Here is a 20582-nt window from a genome sequence, read left to right on the forward strand (position 1 = left end):
CGCGGGCCTGAGGAGGCGCCGCCACAGCCTCTCAGTTCCCGCCCGGAGACGAGGCTAGCAGGACTGCGCAGGCGCGCGAGGCTGTGGAGGTGCCGCCGCAGCCTCTCAGTTCCCGCCCGGAGACGAGGCGCGTCGGACTGCGCAGGCGCGCGGGGACTTCCAGTTCTCGCCCGGAGACGAGGCGCGCCGGACTGCGCAGGCGCGCGGGGCTGAGGAGGCGCCGCCACAGTCTCAGTTCCCGCCCGGAGACGAGGCGTGCAGGACTGCGCAGGCGCGCGGGGCCCAGGCGCCGTCGCCAAAGCCTCAGTTCCCGCCCGGAGGCGAGGCGCTCCGGACTGCGCAGGCGCGCGAGGCTGAGGTGGCGCCGCCACAGCCTCTCAGTTCCCGCTCGGAGACGAGGCGCGCCGGACTGCGCAGGCGCGCGAGGCTGAGGAGGCGCCGCCACAGACTCTCAGTTCCCGCCCGGAGACGAGGCGCGTCGGAACTGCGCAGGCGCGCGGGGGCCTTCCAGTTCTCGCCCGGAGACGAGGCGCGCCGGACTGCGCAGGCGCGCGAGGCTGAGGAGGCGCCGCCCCAGCCTCTCAGTTCCCGCCCGGAGACGAGGCGCGGCGGACTGCGCAGGCGCGCGGGGCTGCGCAGGCGCGGGGCGGCCCAAACGGAAATCGGCTTCCCGCCATGTGCACCTCACACCTCTCCTCGGCGCCTCCCAAGGTACCAAGGCGTCGAAGCCGTCGGGGCCCAGGGCCCCGACCCGCCATGCCGGTCGTGCTCATAATCAATCATTCATCATTCAGGGCTGAATGGCTTACCAGGGTTGTGACGCTTCCCAAGCACTTCCTTTGGCATTCCTACTTGTTCCCTGACAAAGCCAAGAAGGCCACACTGCAGAATTGGCACCTGCAGAGATGATTGGGGTGCCAGGGCCAATTGCAGGTATTTGCAAGCTGAGAGAGGGCCTCTAATCAATTCTTCAAAATGTTAAGAGCAAAGAACTACGCAAAAGCGCACTGGGTCCCTTCAAGGCCCTGCTGAGAGCTCACCTCCTCCAGGAGGCCTTCCCAGACTGAGCCCCTTCCTTCCTCTCCCCCTCATCCCCCTCTCCATCCCCCCATCTTACCTCCCTCCCTTCCCCACAGCACCTGTATATATGTATATATGTTTGTACATATTTTTTACTCTATTTTTTATTTATTTAATTTATTTGTACATATCTATTCTATTCATTTTATTTTGTTAGTATGTTTGGTCTCTGTCTCCCCCTTTTAGACTGTGAGCCCAATGTTGGGTAGGGACTGTCTCTATATGTTGCCAATTTGTACTTCCCAAGCGCTTAGTACAGTGCTCTGCACATAGTAAGCGCTCAATAAATACGATTGATGATGATGATGATGATGGGCATGAGGAACGGCCTAGGTTCATTCATTTATTCATTCAATTGTATTTATTTAGCGCTTACTGTGGGCAGAGTACTGTACTAAGTGCTTGGGAGAGGACAATTTAACAATAAACAGATACATTCTCTGGCCACATTCTCTATTTCCTAGAGAGGGAGACAGACGTTAGCAGATATGTACGTAAGTGCTGTGGAGCTGATGGGGTAGAGGTGAATAAAGGGAGCCAGTCAGCGTAAGTCAGAAGCCAGTGGGAGACAAGGAAAGGAGGGCATAGTTAGGAAAGGCCTCTCGGAGGAGATGTGCTTTCGTTAAGGCTTTGAAGCAGGGGAGAGTAATTGTCGATTTTGAGGAGGGTGGATATTCCAGGCCAGAGGCAGGGTGTGGGCTAGGGGTTGGCGGAGAGATAGACGAGATTGAGGTAAGGTGAGAAGGTCAATTTTCCCACCGGGGTCAGCCAATCACAGCCTTCAAAAAGGCTCTTGCATGTGCTATTTGACACAATCCAGCACAATTTTAAACCCCCCAGCAATGGGTGGTGAGGCCCTCACTAGGCTGCTTTAAGCAGAAAAAGTGTTATTGTCTGTAGTGCGCATAACAAAGTAATGGCCAAAATTTTTCACTGGATTTGGGTTTGGCGCTAGAGAAAACACCGGGATTTTTCCATAGAGCCTCTGGATGGAGATGCGGGGACCAGGGTAGTTCTCCATTTCACCAGAACTCTGTTGTATTGAAGTCTCCCATGTGCTTAGTTCAGTGCTCTGCACTCCTCCCCATTCCCCCGCCCTACCTTCTTCCCCTCCCCACAGCACCTGTATATATGTTTGTACAGATTTATTACTCTATTTTACTTGCACATATTTACTATTTATTTTGTTAATGCTGTGCATCTAGCTTTACTTCTATTTATTCTGATGGCTTGACCCCTGTCCACATGTTTTGTTTTGTTGTCTGTCTCCCCCCGTCTAGACTGTGAGCCCATTGTTGGGTAGGGACCGTCTCTATATCTTGTCAACTTGTACTTCCCAAGCGCTTAGTACAGTGCTCTGCACACAGTAAGCGCTCAATAAATACGATTGAATGAATGAATGAATTCTGACATTTGTTCAGCCCCGACTCTGTGCCAAGCAAGACTTTGGGCAAGTCACTTCACTTCTCTGTGCCTCAGTTACCTCATCTGTAAAATGGGGATTAAGACTGTGAGCCCCCCTTGGGACAACCTGAACACCTTGTAACTTCCCCAGCGCTTAGAACAGTGCTTTGCACATAGTAAGCGCTTAATAAATGCCATCATTATTATTATTTTTAAGCACTCTGCCCTAGGCATCCCAGACTTAGCCCCCTTTTTCATTCATTCAATCGTATTTATTGAGCGCTTACTGTGTGCAGAGCACCGTACTAAGCGCTTGGGAAGTACAAGTTGGCAACATATAGAGACGGTCCCTACCCAACAGTGGGCTCACAGTCTAGAAGGGGGAGACGGAGAACAAAACATATTAACAAAATAAAATAAATAGAATAAATATGTACAAATAAAATAAATAGAGTAATAAATACATACAAACACATGTACATATATACAGGTGCTGTGGGGAGGGGAAGGAGGTAAGGCGGCGGGGATGGGGAGAGGAAGGAGGGGGCTCAGTCTGGGAAGGCCTCCTGGAGGAGGTGAGCTCTCAGTAGGGCCGCCTCCTCCCCTCCTCCCCCGCCCTACCTCCTTCCCCTCCCCGCAGCATCTGTATATATGTTTGTACAGATTTATTACTCTATTTTACTTGTACATGTTTACTACTGTATTTATTTTGTTAATGATGTGCATATAGCTGTAATTCTATTTATTCTGACGACTTTGACACCTGTCTCCATGTTTTGTTTGGTTGTCTGTCTCCCCCTTCTAGACTGTGAGCCCGCTGTTGGGTAGGGACCGTCTCCCTCTGTTGGACTTCCCAAGCGCTTAGTACAGTGCTCTGCACACAGTAAGCGCTCGAGAAATACGATTAAATGAACGAATGAATGAATTCAAACAATCGTATTTCTAGACTGTGAGCCCATTGTTGGGTAGGGACCGTCTCTTTCTGTTGCCGACTTGGACTTCCCAAGCGCTTAGTACAGTGCTCTGCACACAGTAAGCGCTCGAGAAATACGATTGAATGAACGAATTAATGAATTCATCCAATCGTATTTCTAGACTGTGAGCCCGTTGTTGGGTAGGGACCGTCTCTCTCTGTTGCCAATTTGTACCTCTTAAGCGCTTAATACAGTGCTCTGCACACAGTACGTTCTCAATAAATACGGTTGAATGAATGAATGATGATGATGGTATTTGTTAATAATAATGGTGCCGTTTATTAAGTGCATACTATGTGCAAAGCACTGTTCTAAGCTATGGGGAGGTTACAAGGTGTTCAGGTTGTCCCACGTGGGGCTCACAGTCTCAATCCCTATTTCACAGATGAGGTAACTGAGGCACAGAGAAGCTGACTTGCCCAAAATCACACAGCTGACAATTGGCGGAGCTGGGATTTGAACCCACGACCTCTGACTCCAAAGCCCGGGCTTCTTCCACCGAGCCACGCTGCTTCTCTAAGCACTTACTATGTGCCAAGCACTGTTCTAAGCACTGGAAATAATAAAAAACTCAATTCTTCAGTCATTTGAAGGCACAGCAAGGCCTGATAGAAATGTGGGGTTGCATATAAGCACACACATGTAGGTTTACTATTAAGAAATGCATAATTCCTGATTTCAAATTTTATAATAAACTCATCTGTGAGCTGAGAACCCATTATGCTACATTTTAGACAGTACTGTCCTAAAATAACACAATCAGCCAGGACCACTCAATCCATAGAGTGTAACAAGTACCTGCTGATGCTAATAATTGTGGTATATTCTTAGTGCATTGTACTGAACACACGTAAGAATTCAGTAGAGGTAAACGATACAATCGCTAGCCTCAACAAGCTTACAGTCTAACTGGGGAGACAGACATGAAAGAATTTTCACATCATTGGAAAAAGAAGGGACAGATGGATATGTAACTTGATACGTGTTTTGTTTTGTTGTCTATCTCCCCCTTCTAGACTGTGAGCCCGTTATTGGGTAGGGACCGTCTCTATATGTTGCCGACTTGTACTTCTCAAGCGCTTAGTACAGTGTTCTGCACACAGTAAGCTCTCAATAAATACAATTGAATGAATGAATGTGTACAGATTTGAGTGGATTGTGAGTACAAATATGGTAATAATAACACTGGTATCTGTTAAGCATCTCCTATGAATCAAGCACTGTTCTAAGGACTGGGGTAGAGACAAGTTAATTAGGTTGGACACAGTCCCTACCCCACAGGGATCTCACAGTCTAAAAGTGGGGGAGAAGCTGCGTGGCTCAGTGGAAAGAGCCCGGGCTTGGGAGCCAGAGGCCGTGGGTTCTAATCCCGACTCCGCCACATGTCTGCTGTGTGACCTTGGGCAAGTCACTTCACTTCTCTTCCTCCCTTCAAGGCCCTACTGAGAGCTCACCTCCTCCAGGAGGCCTTCCCAGACTGAGCCCCTTCCCTCCTCTCCCCCTCGTCCCCCTCTCCATCCCCCCCATCTTACCTCCTTCCCTTCCCCACAGCACCTGTATATATGTATATATGTTTGTACATATTTATTACTCTATTTATTTTACTTGTACATATCTATTCTATTTATTTTATTGTGTTAGTATGTTTGGTTTTGTTCTCTGTCTCCCCCTTTTAGACTGTGAGCCCACTGTTGGGTAGGGACTGTATATGTTGCCAACTTGTACTTCCCAAGCGCTTAGTACAGTGCTCTGCACACAGTAAGCGCTCAATAAATGCAATTGATTGATTGATTGATTGATTCTCTGAGCCTCAGTTACCTCATCTGTCAAATGGGGATGAAGACTGTGAGCCCCCCGTGGGACAACCTGGTCACCTTGTATCCCCCCAGAGCTTAGAACAGTGTGTTGCACATAGTAAGTGCTTAACAAATGCCATCATCATCAACAAGTATTGGACCCCATTTTTAATAATAATGATGGTATTCGTTAATCACTTGCCATGTGCAAAGCACTGTTTTAAGTGCTGGGGGGATACAAGGTGATCAGGTTTTCCCACATGAGGCTCCCAGTTTTAATCCCCATTTTACAGATGAGGTAACCGAGGCACAGAGAAGTTGTGACTTGCCCAAGGTCACACAGAAAACAAGCGGCAGAGCCGGGATTAGAACCCATGGGCTCTGACTCCCAAGCCCGGGCCCTTTCCACCGAGCCACGCTGCTTCTCTAATGAGGAAACTGAGGCACAGAGAAGTTAAGTGATATGTCCAAGGTCACGCAGCACACAAGGGCCAGAGCTGGGATTAGAACCCAGGCCCCGTGAGGCCCAAGCCCAGACTCTTTTTCTACTAGGTCCCACTGCTTCTCTAGGAAAAGAGGAGAGTTAGAGGAGTTAGCGCTTAAGTAATGGGGTCCATGGGATGTATATGTAAGTGAGCACTAAAATGAACAGGGGGGCCAAGGGAACCCAGCCTTTTACCCGCCGGCTCCTGTTCAATCAATCAATCAATCAATCGCTTTTATTGAGCGCTTACTGTGTGCAGAGCACTGTACTAAGCGCTTGGGAAGTACAAGTTGGCAACAAAGCAAAACATATTAAGAAAATAAAATTCATTCATTCATTCAGTCGTCTTTATTGAGCGCTTACTGTGTGCAGAGCACTGTACTAAGAGCTTGGGAAGTACAAGTTGGCAACAAAACAGAACATATTAACAAAAAAAGTCATTCATTCATTCAGTCGTATTTATTGAGCGCTTACTGCATGCAGAGCACTGTACGAAGTGCTTGGGAAGTACAAGTTGGCAACAAAACATATTAAGAAAATAAAATTCATTCATTCATTCAGTATGGAGCGCTCCCTGTGTGCAGAGCACTGTACTAAGCGCTTGGGAAGTACAAGTTGGCAACAAAACAAAACATATTAAGAAAATAAAATTCATTCATTCATTCAATCGTATTTATTGAGCACATACTGTGTGCAGAGCACTGTACTAAGTGCTTGGGAAGTACAAGTTGGCAACAAAACAAAACATTAACAAAATAAAATTCACTCATTCATTGTCGCAATTATTGAGCACTTACTGCGTGCAGAGCACTGTACTAAACGCTTGGGAAGTACAAGTTGGCAACAAAACATTAACAAAATAAAATTCATTCATTCAGTCGTATTTATTGAGCGCTCACTGTGTGCAGAGCACTGTACTAAGCGCTTAGGAAGCACAAGCTGGCAACAAAACATTAAGAAAATAAAATTCATTCAGTCAGTCAGTCGTCTTTATTGAGCGCTCCCTCTGGAGACACAGGGGCTCTAGGAAGATAAAACTTGGGGAGAAGAAAAATAAATCAGGGAAAGCCTCTTGGAAGAAATGGAATTTTAGACGGGCTTTTTAGTCATAAATTCATTCAGTAGTATTGGTTGAGCGTTTACTGTATGCAGAGCACCATCCTAAAAGCTTAGAAGAGTACGATGCAACAATAAACCGACAAATTCAGTTTACAATCTAGAGGTGGGGAGACAGGAGAAGAGCTCTCGAAGGGGAGTCCTCTGGTAAGTGGATTTTTAAGGGGGAGGGAGATCCAGGCAAGAGGAAGGTTGGGAACAAGGGGTTGGCCGTGAGAAACATGAGAACAAGATACAGTGATTAGGATAGTTTGAGAGCAAAGAAGAATTTGAGCTGTATAGGAGAAAAGAATTGTTAAATAAGAGAGAGAGAGCTGACGTAGCTCCTTTTAAAGCCAATGGTCTGGAATTTCTGCTCCAAGTGGACCATGTCTAATTTCCTTTTTTTTTTTTTTCTCTGTCTCCCCCTTTTAGACTGTGAGCCCAATGTTGGGTAGGGACTGTCTCTATATGTTGCCAATTTGTACTTCCCAAGCGCTTAGTACAGTGCTCTGCACATAGTAAGTGCTCAATAAATACGATTGATTGATTCCATTTGTTTATTTTCTTCTAATGCCTAGTACAGTGCTCTTGCCTACAGTAAACACTTAATAAATACTATTACTTCTACTACGAAAAGCTACTCCAAGCATGCCTTCAGGTTCCTTCATTCATTCATTCAATCGTATTTATTGAGCGCTTACTGTGTGCAGAGCAGTGGACTAAGCTCTTGGGAAGTACCAATCGGCAACATGTAGAGACGGTCCCTACCCAACAGCGGGCTCACAGTCTAGAAGGGGGAGACAGACAGCAAAACAAAACAAGTAGACAGGTATCAATGCTATCAGGTATCAAACAGTGCTCTGCACATAGTAAGTGCTCAATAAATACGATTGATGATGATGATCAATGCTACCAGAATAAATAGAATTATAGCTATGTACACATCATTAATAAAATACAGTATGTACACATAAAATATTTTAAATAAATAAGTAAAGTAATAAATATGTAGAAATATATACAAATGCTGTGGGGAGTGGAAGGGAGAAGGGGAGGGGGGTGATGAGGGGAGGGGAGGAAAAAAGGGGGCTCAGTCTGGGAAGGCCTCCTGGAGGGGGTGAGCTTTTAGTAGGGCTTTAGAGGGTTGAAGAGAGCTGGTTTGGCGGATGTGTGGAGGGAGGGCATTCCAGGCCAGAGGAAGGACGGGGGCCAGGGGTTGACAGCAGGACAAGTGAGAACGAGGCCCAGTGAGGAGGTTAGCGGCGGCAGAAGAGCGGAGGGTGCGGGCTGGGCTGGAGAAGGAGAGAAGGGAGGTGAGGTAGGAGGGGGCCAGGGGATGGACAGCCTTGAAGCAGAGAGTGAGGAGTTTTTGCTTGATTCGTAGGTTGACAGGCAACCACTGGAGATTTTTGAGGAGGGGAGTGACATGCCCAGAGCGTTTCTGTACAAAGATAATCCGGGCAGCAGAGTGAAGTATAGGCTGAAGTGGGGAGAGACAGGAGGATGGGTGATCAGAAAGGAGGCTGATGCAATAATCCAGTCGGGATAGGATGAGAGATTCAACCAGCAAGGTAGCGGTTTGGATGGAGAGGAAAGGGCGGATCTTGGCGATGTTGTGGAGGTGAGACCGGCAGGTTTTGATGACGGATTGGATGTGTGGGGTGAATAATAATAATGATGATGGCATTTATTAAGCGCTTACTATGTGCAAAGCACTGTTCTAAGCGCTGGGGAGGTTACAAGGTGATCAGGTTGTCCCACGAGGGGCTCACGGGCTTAATCCCCATTTTACAGATGAGGTCACTGAGGCCCAGAGAAGTTAAGTGACTTGCCCAAGGTCACACAGCTGACAACTGGCGGAGCTGGGATTTGAACCCATAACCTCTGACTCCAAAGCACGGACTTTTTCCACTGAGCCACGCTGCTTCTTGAATGAGAGAGCGGAGTCAACGATGACACCAAGGTTATGGGCTTGTGAGACAGGAAGGATGGTAGTGCCGTCCACAGTGACGGGAATGGAAAGTCAGGGAGAGGACAGGGTTTCGGAGGGAACATAAGGAGCTCAGTCTTGGATATGTTGAGTTTTAGATGGCAGGCAGACATCCAGATGGAGATGTCCTGAAGGCAGGAGGAGATACGAGCCTTGCAAATATCCCCCGTCACCACCAAGGAAAGCATCCATGGAAACTGCCGCCTTCCCTCCCACGGTTGAGGGCCCCTTCTCTCAGCATGCTCTGGGTCCTCTGGGACAGGAATAAAAGCTGCTCATTCATTCAATCGTATTTATTGAGCGCTTACTGTGTGCAGAGCACTGGACTAAGCGCTTGGCACTGGACTAAGCGCTCCTACACTCACCCTCAGCATGAGGCCTCCACAAAACCCTAGGAAGATTGGTGGCTGCGGGTGGGCCCTGAACTGAGCCCAGAGGAGCCGGAGACCCTGCCCCTCTAGCTACTTCCCCCTCCTGATTTTGTTTTTATGGTGTGCATTTGTGTGTGTACATGTGTGTGTGTGTTTGACTGTTTCATCGTTCCCGATGTGTCCGTCTCCAGTCCCTTCTCCCACTTAAACTCTCAAATGCCCCCCAAGGAGCTGGACCATGTGCAGTTCCTATCTATGTAATCTCTTCCCGTGTGTAATTCAGTGCTCTGCACAGACTAAACACTATAACACTATTACTACTACTACCAATGAGAATTTTTGAGAAGTCCAGCGGCATGAGGAGAACAGTGTGGTAGGAAAATTTTAGTGGATAGACCACGGGCCTCCGGTGTCAGAGGGTCATGGGTTCTTATCCCAGCTCTGCCATTTGTCTGCCATGTGGCCTTGGGCAAGTAACTTCTCTTCTCTTCTCCTGTATATATCATCATCATCATCAATCGTATTTATTGAGCGCTTACTGTGTGCAGAGCACTGTACTAAGCGTTTGGGAAGTACAAATTGGCAACATATAGAGACGGTCCCTGCCCAACAGTGGGCTCACAGTCTAAAAGGGGGAGACAGAGAACAAAACCAAACAAACTAGCAAAATAAAATAAATAGAATAGATATGTACAAGTAAAATAAATAAATAAATAGAGTAATAAATATGTACAAACATATATACATATATAAAGGTGCTGTGGGGAAGGGAAGGAGGTAAGATGGGGGTGATGAAGAGGGGGACGAGGGGAAGAGGAGGGAAGGGGCTCAGTCTGGGAAGGCCTCCTGGAGGAGGTGAGCTCCCAGTAGGGCCTGTATGTATGTACATATGTTTGCACATATTTATTACTCTATTTATTTATTTATTTATTTATTTATTTATTTATTTATCTTACTTGTACATATCTATTCGATTTTATTTTGTTAGTATGCTTTGTTTTGTTCTCTGTCTCCCCCTTCTAGACTGTGAGCCCTCTGTTGGGTAGGGACTGCCTCTATGTGTTGCCGACCTGTACTTCCCAAGCGCTTAGTCCAGTGCTCTGCACACAGTAAGCGCTCAATAAATACGATCGATTGATTCTCTGTGGCTCAGTTACCTCATCTGTAAATTGAGGATTGAGCCTGGAAGCCCCATGTGGGCATGTGGGACAGGGACTGTGTCCAACTCAATTTGCTTGTAACCACCCCAGTGCTTAGTACAGTGCTTGAATCAGAGTAAGCGCTTAACAAATACCACAATTATTTTCTGGGCAGAATAGTATGGACTGGAGAGGGGAGGCAGGGAGCCCAGAGAGGAGGCTGATGCAGCATTCTAGCCATGATGTTACAGGGGTGGAGGTCCTTTGGATGCCAAAGTAGGGTCAGACCCCAGATGTGGAGGGAAAATTGACATGGTTTAGGGACAGGGCGGAGTGTGAGAGTTGGAAAGCGGAGAGGAAGCGAGGACAATATTGCGATTGCAGGCTTCGGAGGTACGAAGGATGGTGTTGAATTGTGATGGGAAAGAGCCAGAATCAAAATGGAAAAAGTCCAATTTAAATTGTTTTAATTATTTATATACAATTTAAATGGTTTACTGTAGTATATGTTTATGCCTTCATATGGCTTATCTAGTCATTCCTGTATATATGTGTATATGTTTCTACATATTTATTACTCTATTTATTTTACTTGTACATATCTATTCTATTTATTTTATTTTGTTAGTATGTTTGGTTTGTTCCCTGTCTCCCCCTTTTAGACTGTGAGCCCACTGTTGGGTAGGGACTGTCTCTACATGTTGCCAACTTGGATTTCCCAAGCGCTTAGTACAGTGCTCTGCATACAGTAAGCACTCAATAAATACGATTGATTGATTGATTGATTCCATTATTCGTGGGTTTCAACCAGGTGTATTTGAACTACTTCCTGCTTTATCCTCATTATTTATCTTACTTGTACATATCTATTCTATTTTATTTTGTTAGTATGTTTGGTTTTGTTCTCTGTCTCCCCCTTCTAGACTGTGAGCCCTCTGTTGGGTAGGGACTGTCTCTATGTGTGGCCGACTTGTACTTCCCAAGCGCTTAGTACAGTGCTCTGCACACAGTAATGATAAATCCCTGAGGACAGGGAACATGTATCTTTTTTCTTTCTTTGTATTTTAATGGCATTTGTTAAGCTCTTTCTCTGTGCCAAACACTAGTGGAAATGCAGGGGTAGATGTAAATGAATCAGGTGGGACAGAGTCCCTGTCCTGCCGGGCCTCACAGTTTAGGTAGGAGGGAATAGGATTTAATCCCCATTTTACAGATGAGGAAACTGAGGCACAGAGTAGTTAATTGACTTTCCCAAGGCCACCCAGCGAACAAGTAGCACAGCCAGGTTTAGAACTCAGATGCTCTGATTTCCAGGTCAGTGCTCTTTCCACTAGGCCACACTGCTTGCTATTGTTGTTGTTTTCCAGGTGCTGAGTACAGTGTCTAGCACTTAGTAGGCACTCAGTAATAATTCATTGATTAATGGTCGTGGCTTTAGTGGAAAGAGCCCAGGTTTGGGAGTCAGAGGTGGTGGGTTCCAATCCTAGCTCCACCACTTGTCAGCTGTGTGACCTTGGGTAAGTCACTTCACTTCTCTGGGCCTCAGTGACCTCATCTGTCAAATGGGGATGAAGCCTGTGAGCCCCACATGGGAAAACCTGATGACCTTGTATCTCCCCCAGCACTTAGAAGAGTGCTTGGCACATAGTAAGCACTTAACAAATGCCAATATTATTATTATTATTATTATTAATAATGATTAGAGAAGCAGTGTGGCCTAGTGGAAAGAGCATGGACCTAAGGAGGCAGAGGACCTGGTTTCTAATTCTGACTCTGCCACTTGTCTGCTGGGTGACCTTGGGCAAGTCATTTATATTTATTACTCTATTTATTTTACTTTTACATATCTATTCTATTTATTTTATTTTGTTAGTATGTTTGGTTTTGTTCTCCGTCTCCCCCTTTTAGACTGTGAGCCCACTGTTGGGTAGGGACTGTCTCTATATGTTGCCAACTTGTACTTCCCAAGCGCTAAGTCCAGTGCTCTGCTCACAGTAAATGCTCAATAAATACGATTGATGATGATGATTATTTAACTGCTCTCTGCCTCGGGTGTCTCTCCTGTAAAATGGGGATTAAGACTATAAGCCCCATGTCAGCACTTAAAACAGTGCTTGGCACATAGTAAGTGCTTAACAAATGCCATCATTATTATATGGGACATGGACTGTGTCCAACCTGATTATCTTGTACCTACCCCAACGCTTAGTATAGTGCTTGGCACATAGGTGCTTAAAAGAAACCATAAAAAATTAATCGATTATATCAAATTTAGAGCAGTGTCGACCGGAGTCTTAGTCCTACAAATGTCATTAGCAGTTAAAAGCTATTGATGAGCTAATCCTCAACTTCATTAAATTTTTGTAAGCTGTCTTTGCATCCAGTGTGGTTTTTATTTAGTTATATTTTACCAGATCATATAATAAAATATTACTCATTTAGTTTTCCTTACCAATTTAAAATTTAATTTGCCCACCTTTGCATTATTTTATATTGCCTGGTACACTTTGACTCAGAAATTTGATCCAGAGAAGCAGCATAGCCACTGCTAAGTCACTTAATGGCCCTGTGCCTCAGTTACGTCGTCTGTAAAATGGGGATTAAGACTGTGAGTCCCACATCGGGGCGTGGACTGTGTCTAGACTGATTAACATCTGTCTATTCCAGTGCTTGGCAAATAGGAAGCGCTTAACAAATATAATTAAATAAATTAAATAAATAAAATATGAGGGGACAGTACACGGATTTAGATACAATAGATCATTCAGCGAGAATACATTTTTCTTTTAAAAAGTGTTATACCTTTGGGAATTGTAGATGGGAACCTATGTGGCATTTTTTCATTTTTACTTGAACTATTTCACTTTTTATTAAAAAAACTAGAAGCAAGTAGAGCACTGCGATATCTTTTGGTTCAGTTTTATTGTAAGATTTGTCTTTGCGTAGTATTTTTTGCATTGTCAAGCCATTTTCTTTGTCACAGAACCTCAGTTCAATACTTGAGACTGCCACTATTGAGAAACAGAGGAAAGAACTGCAGCTGTTGATTGGGGAATTAAAAGATCGAGATAAAGAACTCAATGGTATGGTCGCAGAGCATCAAAGACAGCAACTATCTTGGGAGGGTGATCGGCAGAAAGTGTTGACTTTGGAAGAACGATGTAGCAAATTAGAAAGTGAGTACCTACTCCAAACTGCACAGCACGATTTCAAGCACAGTTGTGTTACTTCTTTTTAACCACTCTCCGTGTTCTTGAATTAGCTCAATAACTGTGACCGTGATGTGGTTAATTTAGTCCTAACTCATTGGAAACAGTCATTTTATTTTCCAATCACAATTCCTTCGTGATCCTGAGTCCTCGCAAAAACCTCCTTCAGTATAAGGACTGTCCTTCACGTGATTTCTTTTTTCCGTGTCGCAAAAATCTCCTTCAGTATAAGAACTGTCCTTCACATGATTTCTTTTTTCCGTGTCGTTCTGCCAATGCTCTCTTATTGACTGAACCCCTTCCATGATCACTAGATGGGTGTGGAAATAATAAAAGTGTGGAGAAAAGCACTGTAGAACCTAAAGAAGGGTATGTATTCTAATAGCGACTTTACAACTTAGATTTATACTGACATTCCTGAAATGTTTCCTTTTGTAAAATGATTGATTTAATAGTCTGTTCATATTCACGATGAGTACCTAAATTTTACTGAGATGATTGTAGTGTTTTCCCCACATATCCAGAATTTCAGTGTACAAAAGAATTATATTTCTCATGCTTAGCTCTGTAGCTTGTAGGCTGTTAAGTTTTTTGTGGGAAGGGGTTGTGAGTACCAACTGTATTGTACTTTCCCAAGTGCTTACTACAGTGTTCAGTGCCCAGTAAATACCACTGATTGAGTGACAGCTTATCATTTTTAAGGATGTAAAACTAAGTAGGCTCGTTGTGGGCAAGGAACATGTCTTCTAACTCTGTTTTATTGTGCTCTCGCAAGCATGTAGTACAGTGCTTTGCACACAGTAAGTGCTCGATAAATGTGATTGAATGAAATACCATTGATTGAATAATTAATTAAGAAGACACGTGGTTGACAAAATTACATCTATTGGACCGATCGAGATAAAAATTTTAAATTTTTTTTAAATGTTTTAGTTCCTTTGCCCTTTTAACCACTAGTTTTGAAGTTAGTACACTTTCAAGTTATTAGCTAGTTCACCAAGCCTTGCTTTCATTTCCCTCAGATGAACTACACAAGAGAAGCGAAATTATCAGGACACTTACAAAAAGAATAAAAATTCTTGAATCCCAGCAGAATGATCGCCAGGTGGTTCTTGAATCGACTCAAATGCAGCTACAAGAACTGGCTGAGAAAGCAGCAGGTGCCTCTCTCCGCTGTGAGGAACTTGAAGTAGGTTACATGATGTTTAAAATTGAGGAGTACAAATTGTATGTATTTAGGTCAGTGCAGTGTGTATTTAAAGTCACGTTCCTTTAAAAATACATTTCCAAAAATTAGTAATGGTATTTATTAAGTGGTTACTATGTGCTGAGCAGTGTAATACACAAATGGGAAAACATAGAGCCCTACTGAGAGCTCATTTCCTCCAGGAGGCCTTCCCAGACTGAGCCCCCCCTTTTCCTCTGCTCCTCCTCCCCTCCCCATTGCCCCCACTCCCTCCCTCTGCCCTACCTCTTCCCCTCCCCACAGCACTTGTATATATTTGTGCATATTTCTTACCCGATTTTATTAATGATGCGCATATATCTATAATTCTATTGATCTATTTTGATGGTATTGACACCTGTCTGCTTGTTTTGTTGTCTGTCTCCCCCTTCTAGACTGTGAGCCCGTTGTTGGGTAGGGATTGTCTAGAGCACTAGACTAAGCAATTGGGAAAGTACAAATCAATGGAGTTGGTAGACTTGATCCCTGCCCACAAGAATTTTGCAGTCTGAGAGTCTAAAGGGGGTTACAAGCATTAAAATAAATTACAGAGGGAAAATGACAGAGTATAAGAATATGTATGTAAGAACTGTGGGACTGAACGTGGGATGAATATCAGGTAATAGTAATAATGGCATTTATTAAGCGCTTACGATGTGCAAAGCACTGTTCTAAGCGCTGGGGTGGTTACAAGGTGATCGGGTTGGCCCACGGGGGGCCCACAGTCTTCATCCCCATTTTACGGATGAGGCCCAGAGAAGTGAAGTGACTTGCCCAAAGTCACACAGCTGACAATTGGTGGAGCCAGGATTCGAACCCATGACCTGTGACTCCAAAGCCCGGGCTCTTTCCACTGAGCCACGCTGCGATCCAGGTGCATAGGAAGCGTGGAAGGGAGGGCAGGTAGAGGAAATGAGGTCTTAGTCGGGGAAGGCATCCTGGAGGAGTTGTGATTTAGGAGGGCTTTGAAAGGGGAGGAGAGTAGCGGTCTGTAGGATATGAAGGGGGAAGGAGCTCCAAGCCAGAGGGAGGATTGTTGCAGAGAGTCAGCGGCAAGATTGACAAGATCGAGAGTCAGTTGGCACCATCCTTCCCCTATCGGGAGCCTGCAACCTTGGCATTATCCCTCTACTTTGACCCCCATGTTGACAGGTTTGCATAAGTTGGCATATGTTGCCAACTTGTACTTCCCAAGCGCTTAGTACAGTGCTCTGCACACAGTAAGCGCTCAATAAATACGATTGATGATGATGATGATGATGACAATAACCAAATCCTGTCGGTTTTTCCTCCACAACATTTCCAGGACCCACCCCTACCTCTCCTTTCAAACCGCCGCCACATCGGATAAGCACTCATCGAATCCCGACTTGATTATTGCTACTCTCCCTGCGTGCAGTCTCTCTCCTCTCCAGTTCATGCTTTTCTGCTGCAGGTCCTGCCCAGGTCCCTCCACTGCTCAGAAGTCTCAAATGATTGTCCATTCCACTCTGCATCAAGCAGAAGCTCTTCGGCACTGGTTTTAAGGGATTCAGTCCACTTTTTCTCTCCTACAGAGTAATAATTATCATTATTATGGTATTTGTTAAGTGCTTATTATGTGCCAGACACGCTACTAAGCACTGGAGTGGATCGAAGCAAATCGGGTTGGACACAGTCCCTGTCATCATCAATCGTATTTATTGAGCGCTTACTGTGTGCAGAGCACTGTACGTAAGGTTCACAGTCTCGAACCCCATATTACAGATTCATTCATTCATTCATTTAATCGTATTTATTGAGCGCTTACTGTGTGCAGAGCACTGTACTAAGCGCTTGGGAAGTACAAGTTTGCAGCATATAGAGACGGTCCCTACCCAACTGCGGGCTCACAGTCTGGAAGTAACGAGATGAAGATGGACAGATGAAGTAACGGAGGCACAGAGAAGTTAAGTGACTTGCCCAAGGTCACACAGCAGACATATCCACTCTGTTCTCCCTATACATTCCTCTTCACACGCTTCCTTTTTCTCAAGTTAACCACCCTATTGTGCCTTGTTCTTATGTTTCCTGCTGACAACCTCTAGCTTTCAGCCTCTCTCCTACCTGTAATTCTTTCTCTCTTTAAACGTGACTATCCTATAGATCTCCAGAGCCCTTCTGAAATCACATCTCCTCCAGGCGGCCTTCCCCAATTAATTTTTAATTTCTCCCATTTATAGTTCCCCAACCGCCGCTTCATCACTTCCTTGCCACTTAATCACTTAAGTATTCTCCCTCCCATAAGGCATATGTGTGTACCATTCTCCCATTACTTGAGCACCAGCTCATGTTCGTATTCCCCCTTTCCTTCTAACTCCTATCTGTAATCAACTGTAGTGTTTAGCTTCCCACCCTATGGTATAAATTAATTGAGGGCAGGAGTCATGTTCACCAATTCTTTTGTATTTTCCCAAACTTTTAATACGGTGCCGTGCACACAGGCGTTCGATCTACTATTGCTTAATTTATTGGTTACTACAGGTAATAGTGGTAATGAAGGCCCAAGAGATGAATTTCTGTTTTTTTCTTTTTATTTTCCCTCCAGGGGAAAAATCATAATCTCAGCAGTTCAGTTATGGACCTTTCAGCCCAAGTAGGACAGTTACAAGCTCGGGAACAGACACTCACTACTATGATCTCACTGAAGGTAACTTAGACACAGATAATCTAGTTTATTTATTGTTGAATACAAATACAGCTGGAGCTAGGCCCCGTGAAATTGTTGGCAGAATGATTACGTAAATACTGCCCTACATTTGTTGGTAAAAATGTGAAAACACCATCACAGGAAACCAAAAATTGGTATTTTAACTTTTCATTAGCAGGTTCTGCTTTTTATTGAACTGTAATAAATTATTGGTGTCAAATCCAATCATTTTCCTAATAAGCCAGAGATGTCACATCTTCCACTGCTGAATCTGGCGTAGAATAGCTGTATTTAGGTTTGAAGATGATGTTGCTGACAGGGAGATCGTCTTGGTATGTGGGTGTCACTGAGAGAGAACCTCTAGCTGCGTAGTTGCATACTTTGCCCATGCAAATCTAGTCCACCTTTTCTGGCTCCCTTTCCACTTGGGTGAGCGTTGCTCAGATACCAGTGACTAAGAAGGGGAAAGGAATGCCCTTCCGTCAGCAGGACTTACGCTTGAATTGTTGTTCAGTAGTGGTGGTGGTCCTGTGCCCAGCAACACACATCGGGAGAATGGGTGCAGAATATCTCTGGGACCTCAAAGCAGCAGCAGACATCACTTTGCCCTCCCCCGTCTGGCAAACCACTGTGGCATTTCGTTGGCTTAGGAAGAATTGCGGGAGAGTTCTTTTCCACTTCCTTGTGAATACCAGGAAAAAAACAAAATGCGGAAAACAACAAAGAACAAGTGAAGTAACATGGCCTAGAGCCTGGGTTCTAATCCTGGCTCCACCACTTGTCCGCTGCGTGACCTTGGACGACTTACTTAACTTCTCTACGCTTTATTGACCTCATCTGCAAAATGAGGATTAAGACTCTGAGCCCCGTGTGAGACATGGACTGTATCCAACCTGGTTAGGCTGTATCTACCCCAGCACTTAGTATGGTTTCTGGCACGTAGTAAGCGCTTAAAAAATCCCATAAAAAGATAACGAAAGATAGAGTTTCCCTCCACAAACAATGCAGCCTGGAGCTGGAAAACATCCGGAGTGTTAGAGCAGGGTAAATGCAAGCAAGAGCACCTGTTTCAGCTGATACAGCCCGACTTCTGCTTCTGGGGAGGTGAAGGAGGCCAGTCTGCAGTAACTGTTTGCTAGTGAAACCAATCTCTGGCAGCTCCTGCTCAAATGAGGAAAGACAGTGCTCTGCACACAGTAAGCACCCACTAAATACGATTGACTGACGACTGATGTCTCCAAAACAGAGAGCAACCAGTATCTCCCTCCCTGAGCCGTCCTTCGTCAGGTTTCATCAGGCTGCGGGGCTGCGATGTTGACTCCGTGGCCTGCCACTCATTCATTCATTCATTCATTCAATGGTATTTATTGAGCGCTTACTGTGTGCAGAGCACTGTACTAAGCGCTTGGAAAGTACAATTCGGCAACACATAGGGCCGGTCCCTACCCAATAACGGGTTCACAGTCTAGAAGGGGGAGACAGGCAACAAAACAAAACAAGGAGACAGGTGTCAATACCATCAAAATAGATCAAGTGAATTATCATTGATATGCAGCACCCCATTGGGAGAGATTACAAAAAGGCTCAATAAGTACTATTGATTGATGGATTGATTGATTGTGCCCTGGATCCAGTTCACTGTTGCTGCGTGAGACTTTCACTTCCAATGTACAAAGTATTGGCAATCAATAATTATGGTATTTGTTAAGCATTTACTATGTGCCAAGCACTGTTCTAAGCACTGGGGTAGATTCAGAGTGATCAGGTTGTCCCATATGGAGCTCACCGTCTTAATCCCCATTTTACAGATGAGGGAACTGAGGCACAGAGAAGTTAAGTGATTTGAGTTGAGTCAAGTTGAGTTGGTACTGGAGGAGGGAGCTCTGCCTAAAGGCTTCAGGAATTTTTAAATGAATATTTTCTAAAGTAAGAGGTAAGAACGCAATTAGCTATTTTGGTTACAGTTAGCACTCTTGGGAAATTGGCTTCTCCTAGTTTACATCCTCCAAATCTGGGTAGTTGACATTTAAACTAATTTGCAATTTTCTCCAGGACAAAGATATAGTTGAAGCTGTCAATCACATCGTAGACTGTTCAAGTAAATTTAAATTGCTAGAACACGCTTTGTGTGATGCCAAGGTGGTAGAATCCTGTATTATCAAGGAAAAGCAAGATTATAAGCAGAAATTGAAGGCACTAAAGTTTGAAATGAATAAACTGAGAGGTAAGAAATAATTATATTATTTTAAGATTTATTTGCACATTATACCTCACATTAGTCAGTTTTATCTAGGGATTTTTCAGGTACCATTTTGATTTTTTTAAGGAATGAAGTTCATATTTATCCAAACAGTTGAGGGGGAAATGATTTTCATCTAAGTATGATTTGAAATTGTCTTTAGTTGATACGTTTGAATCTAGACGTAAATATTTTTTTCTGGTTTGGGCTTTAAAATTAAGGTATCATAAATGTATTTTCCTATTCTGAAAAATGACATTTTAATAGTGCAAAGATTTAAGATCAATAAGTCAGTGGTATTTATTGAGCACCTACTGTGTGCAGAGCACTGTAGTAAGCACTGTTTAGGCGAGAAGGTGCTGGGTTAATTGAGACTCGTAAGTCCTCCCCTCTTCAACTGTGCCAAGTCATTAGGAAAGAAACTCTCTTGTGATTGTGAAAAATGTGTATTTAATACAGGTGATCAAAACAAATGTCTTAATGATTTAAGCACTGCCCCGTTGATGCCCAAATATTACAGCGATCGCTTGTTGGAAACTGACTCAATAAAACCATTATATGGGCCATGAGCCTGGGTAAGAACAGTCAGAGAATGAAAAAAGAGGTCATCGCTTGTGTCTAAGAAAGGAAAGCAGGTTTTAGAATGGCATGTACTCTCCGCGTTTTTGTTTCAACCTAAAAATAGATTATTTTTATTTTGATTAAAGATGACCTGAGTGAAAAGATAGCAGAAAATAATGAGCAGAGAGAAGAGATCATTCGCCTCAAACAAGAGAAGAGTAGCTTGCATGATGAGTTGATCTTTACAGGTAAGGGGAGACAGCTTGTTTAGGGGACTCTCTGTTTCCATAGGGTGTTCTTTTCATTATGTGACCCAATATGGCACGTGATGTTCCTTTGACTTG

At 44.4% G+C, this 20582-nt stretch overlaps 1 protein-coding gene across 4 annotated transcripts in view; it reads left to right on the forward strand.

Moving 5' to 3' along the window:
- Positions 1 to 607: 607 nt before the first annotated feature.
- Positions 608 to 20582, forward strand: part of CCDC62 (coiled-coil domain containing 62) — a 48733-nt gene continuing 28758 nt past the window's right edge. For 2 of the 4 annotated variants that reach the window (XM_038763666.1, XM_038763667.1), the window contains exons 1-6: positions 608 to 711; positions 13320 to 13512; positions 14568 to 14734; positions 17337 to 17438; positions 19491 to 19662; positions 20385 to 20486. In XM_038763666.1, the coding sequence (XP_038619594.1) occupies positions 676 to 711; positions 13320 to 13512; positions 14568 to 14734; positions 17337 to 17438; positions 19491 to 19662; positions 20385 to 20486 (772 nt within the window). In that variant the 5' untranslated portion in view covers positions 608 to 675. Of the gene's footprint in view, positions 712 to 774; positions 934 to 13319; positions 13513 to 13859; positions 13915 to 14567; positions 14735 to 17336; positions 17439 to 19490; positions 19663 to 20384; positions 20487 to 20582 lie in introns of those variants that run through there. The other 2 variants (XM_038763668.1, XM_038763669.1) reach the window with 2 other exon arrangements.

The sequence above is a fragment of the Tachyglossus aculeatus genome, chromosome 21 (assembly GCF_015852505.1).
Source record: "Tachyglossus aculeatus isolate mTacAcu1 chromosome 21, mTacAcu1.pri, whole genome shotgun sequence".
NCBI lineage: Eukaryota > Metazoa > Chordata > Mammalia > Monotremata > Tachyglossidae > Tachyglossus > Tachyglossus aculeatus.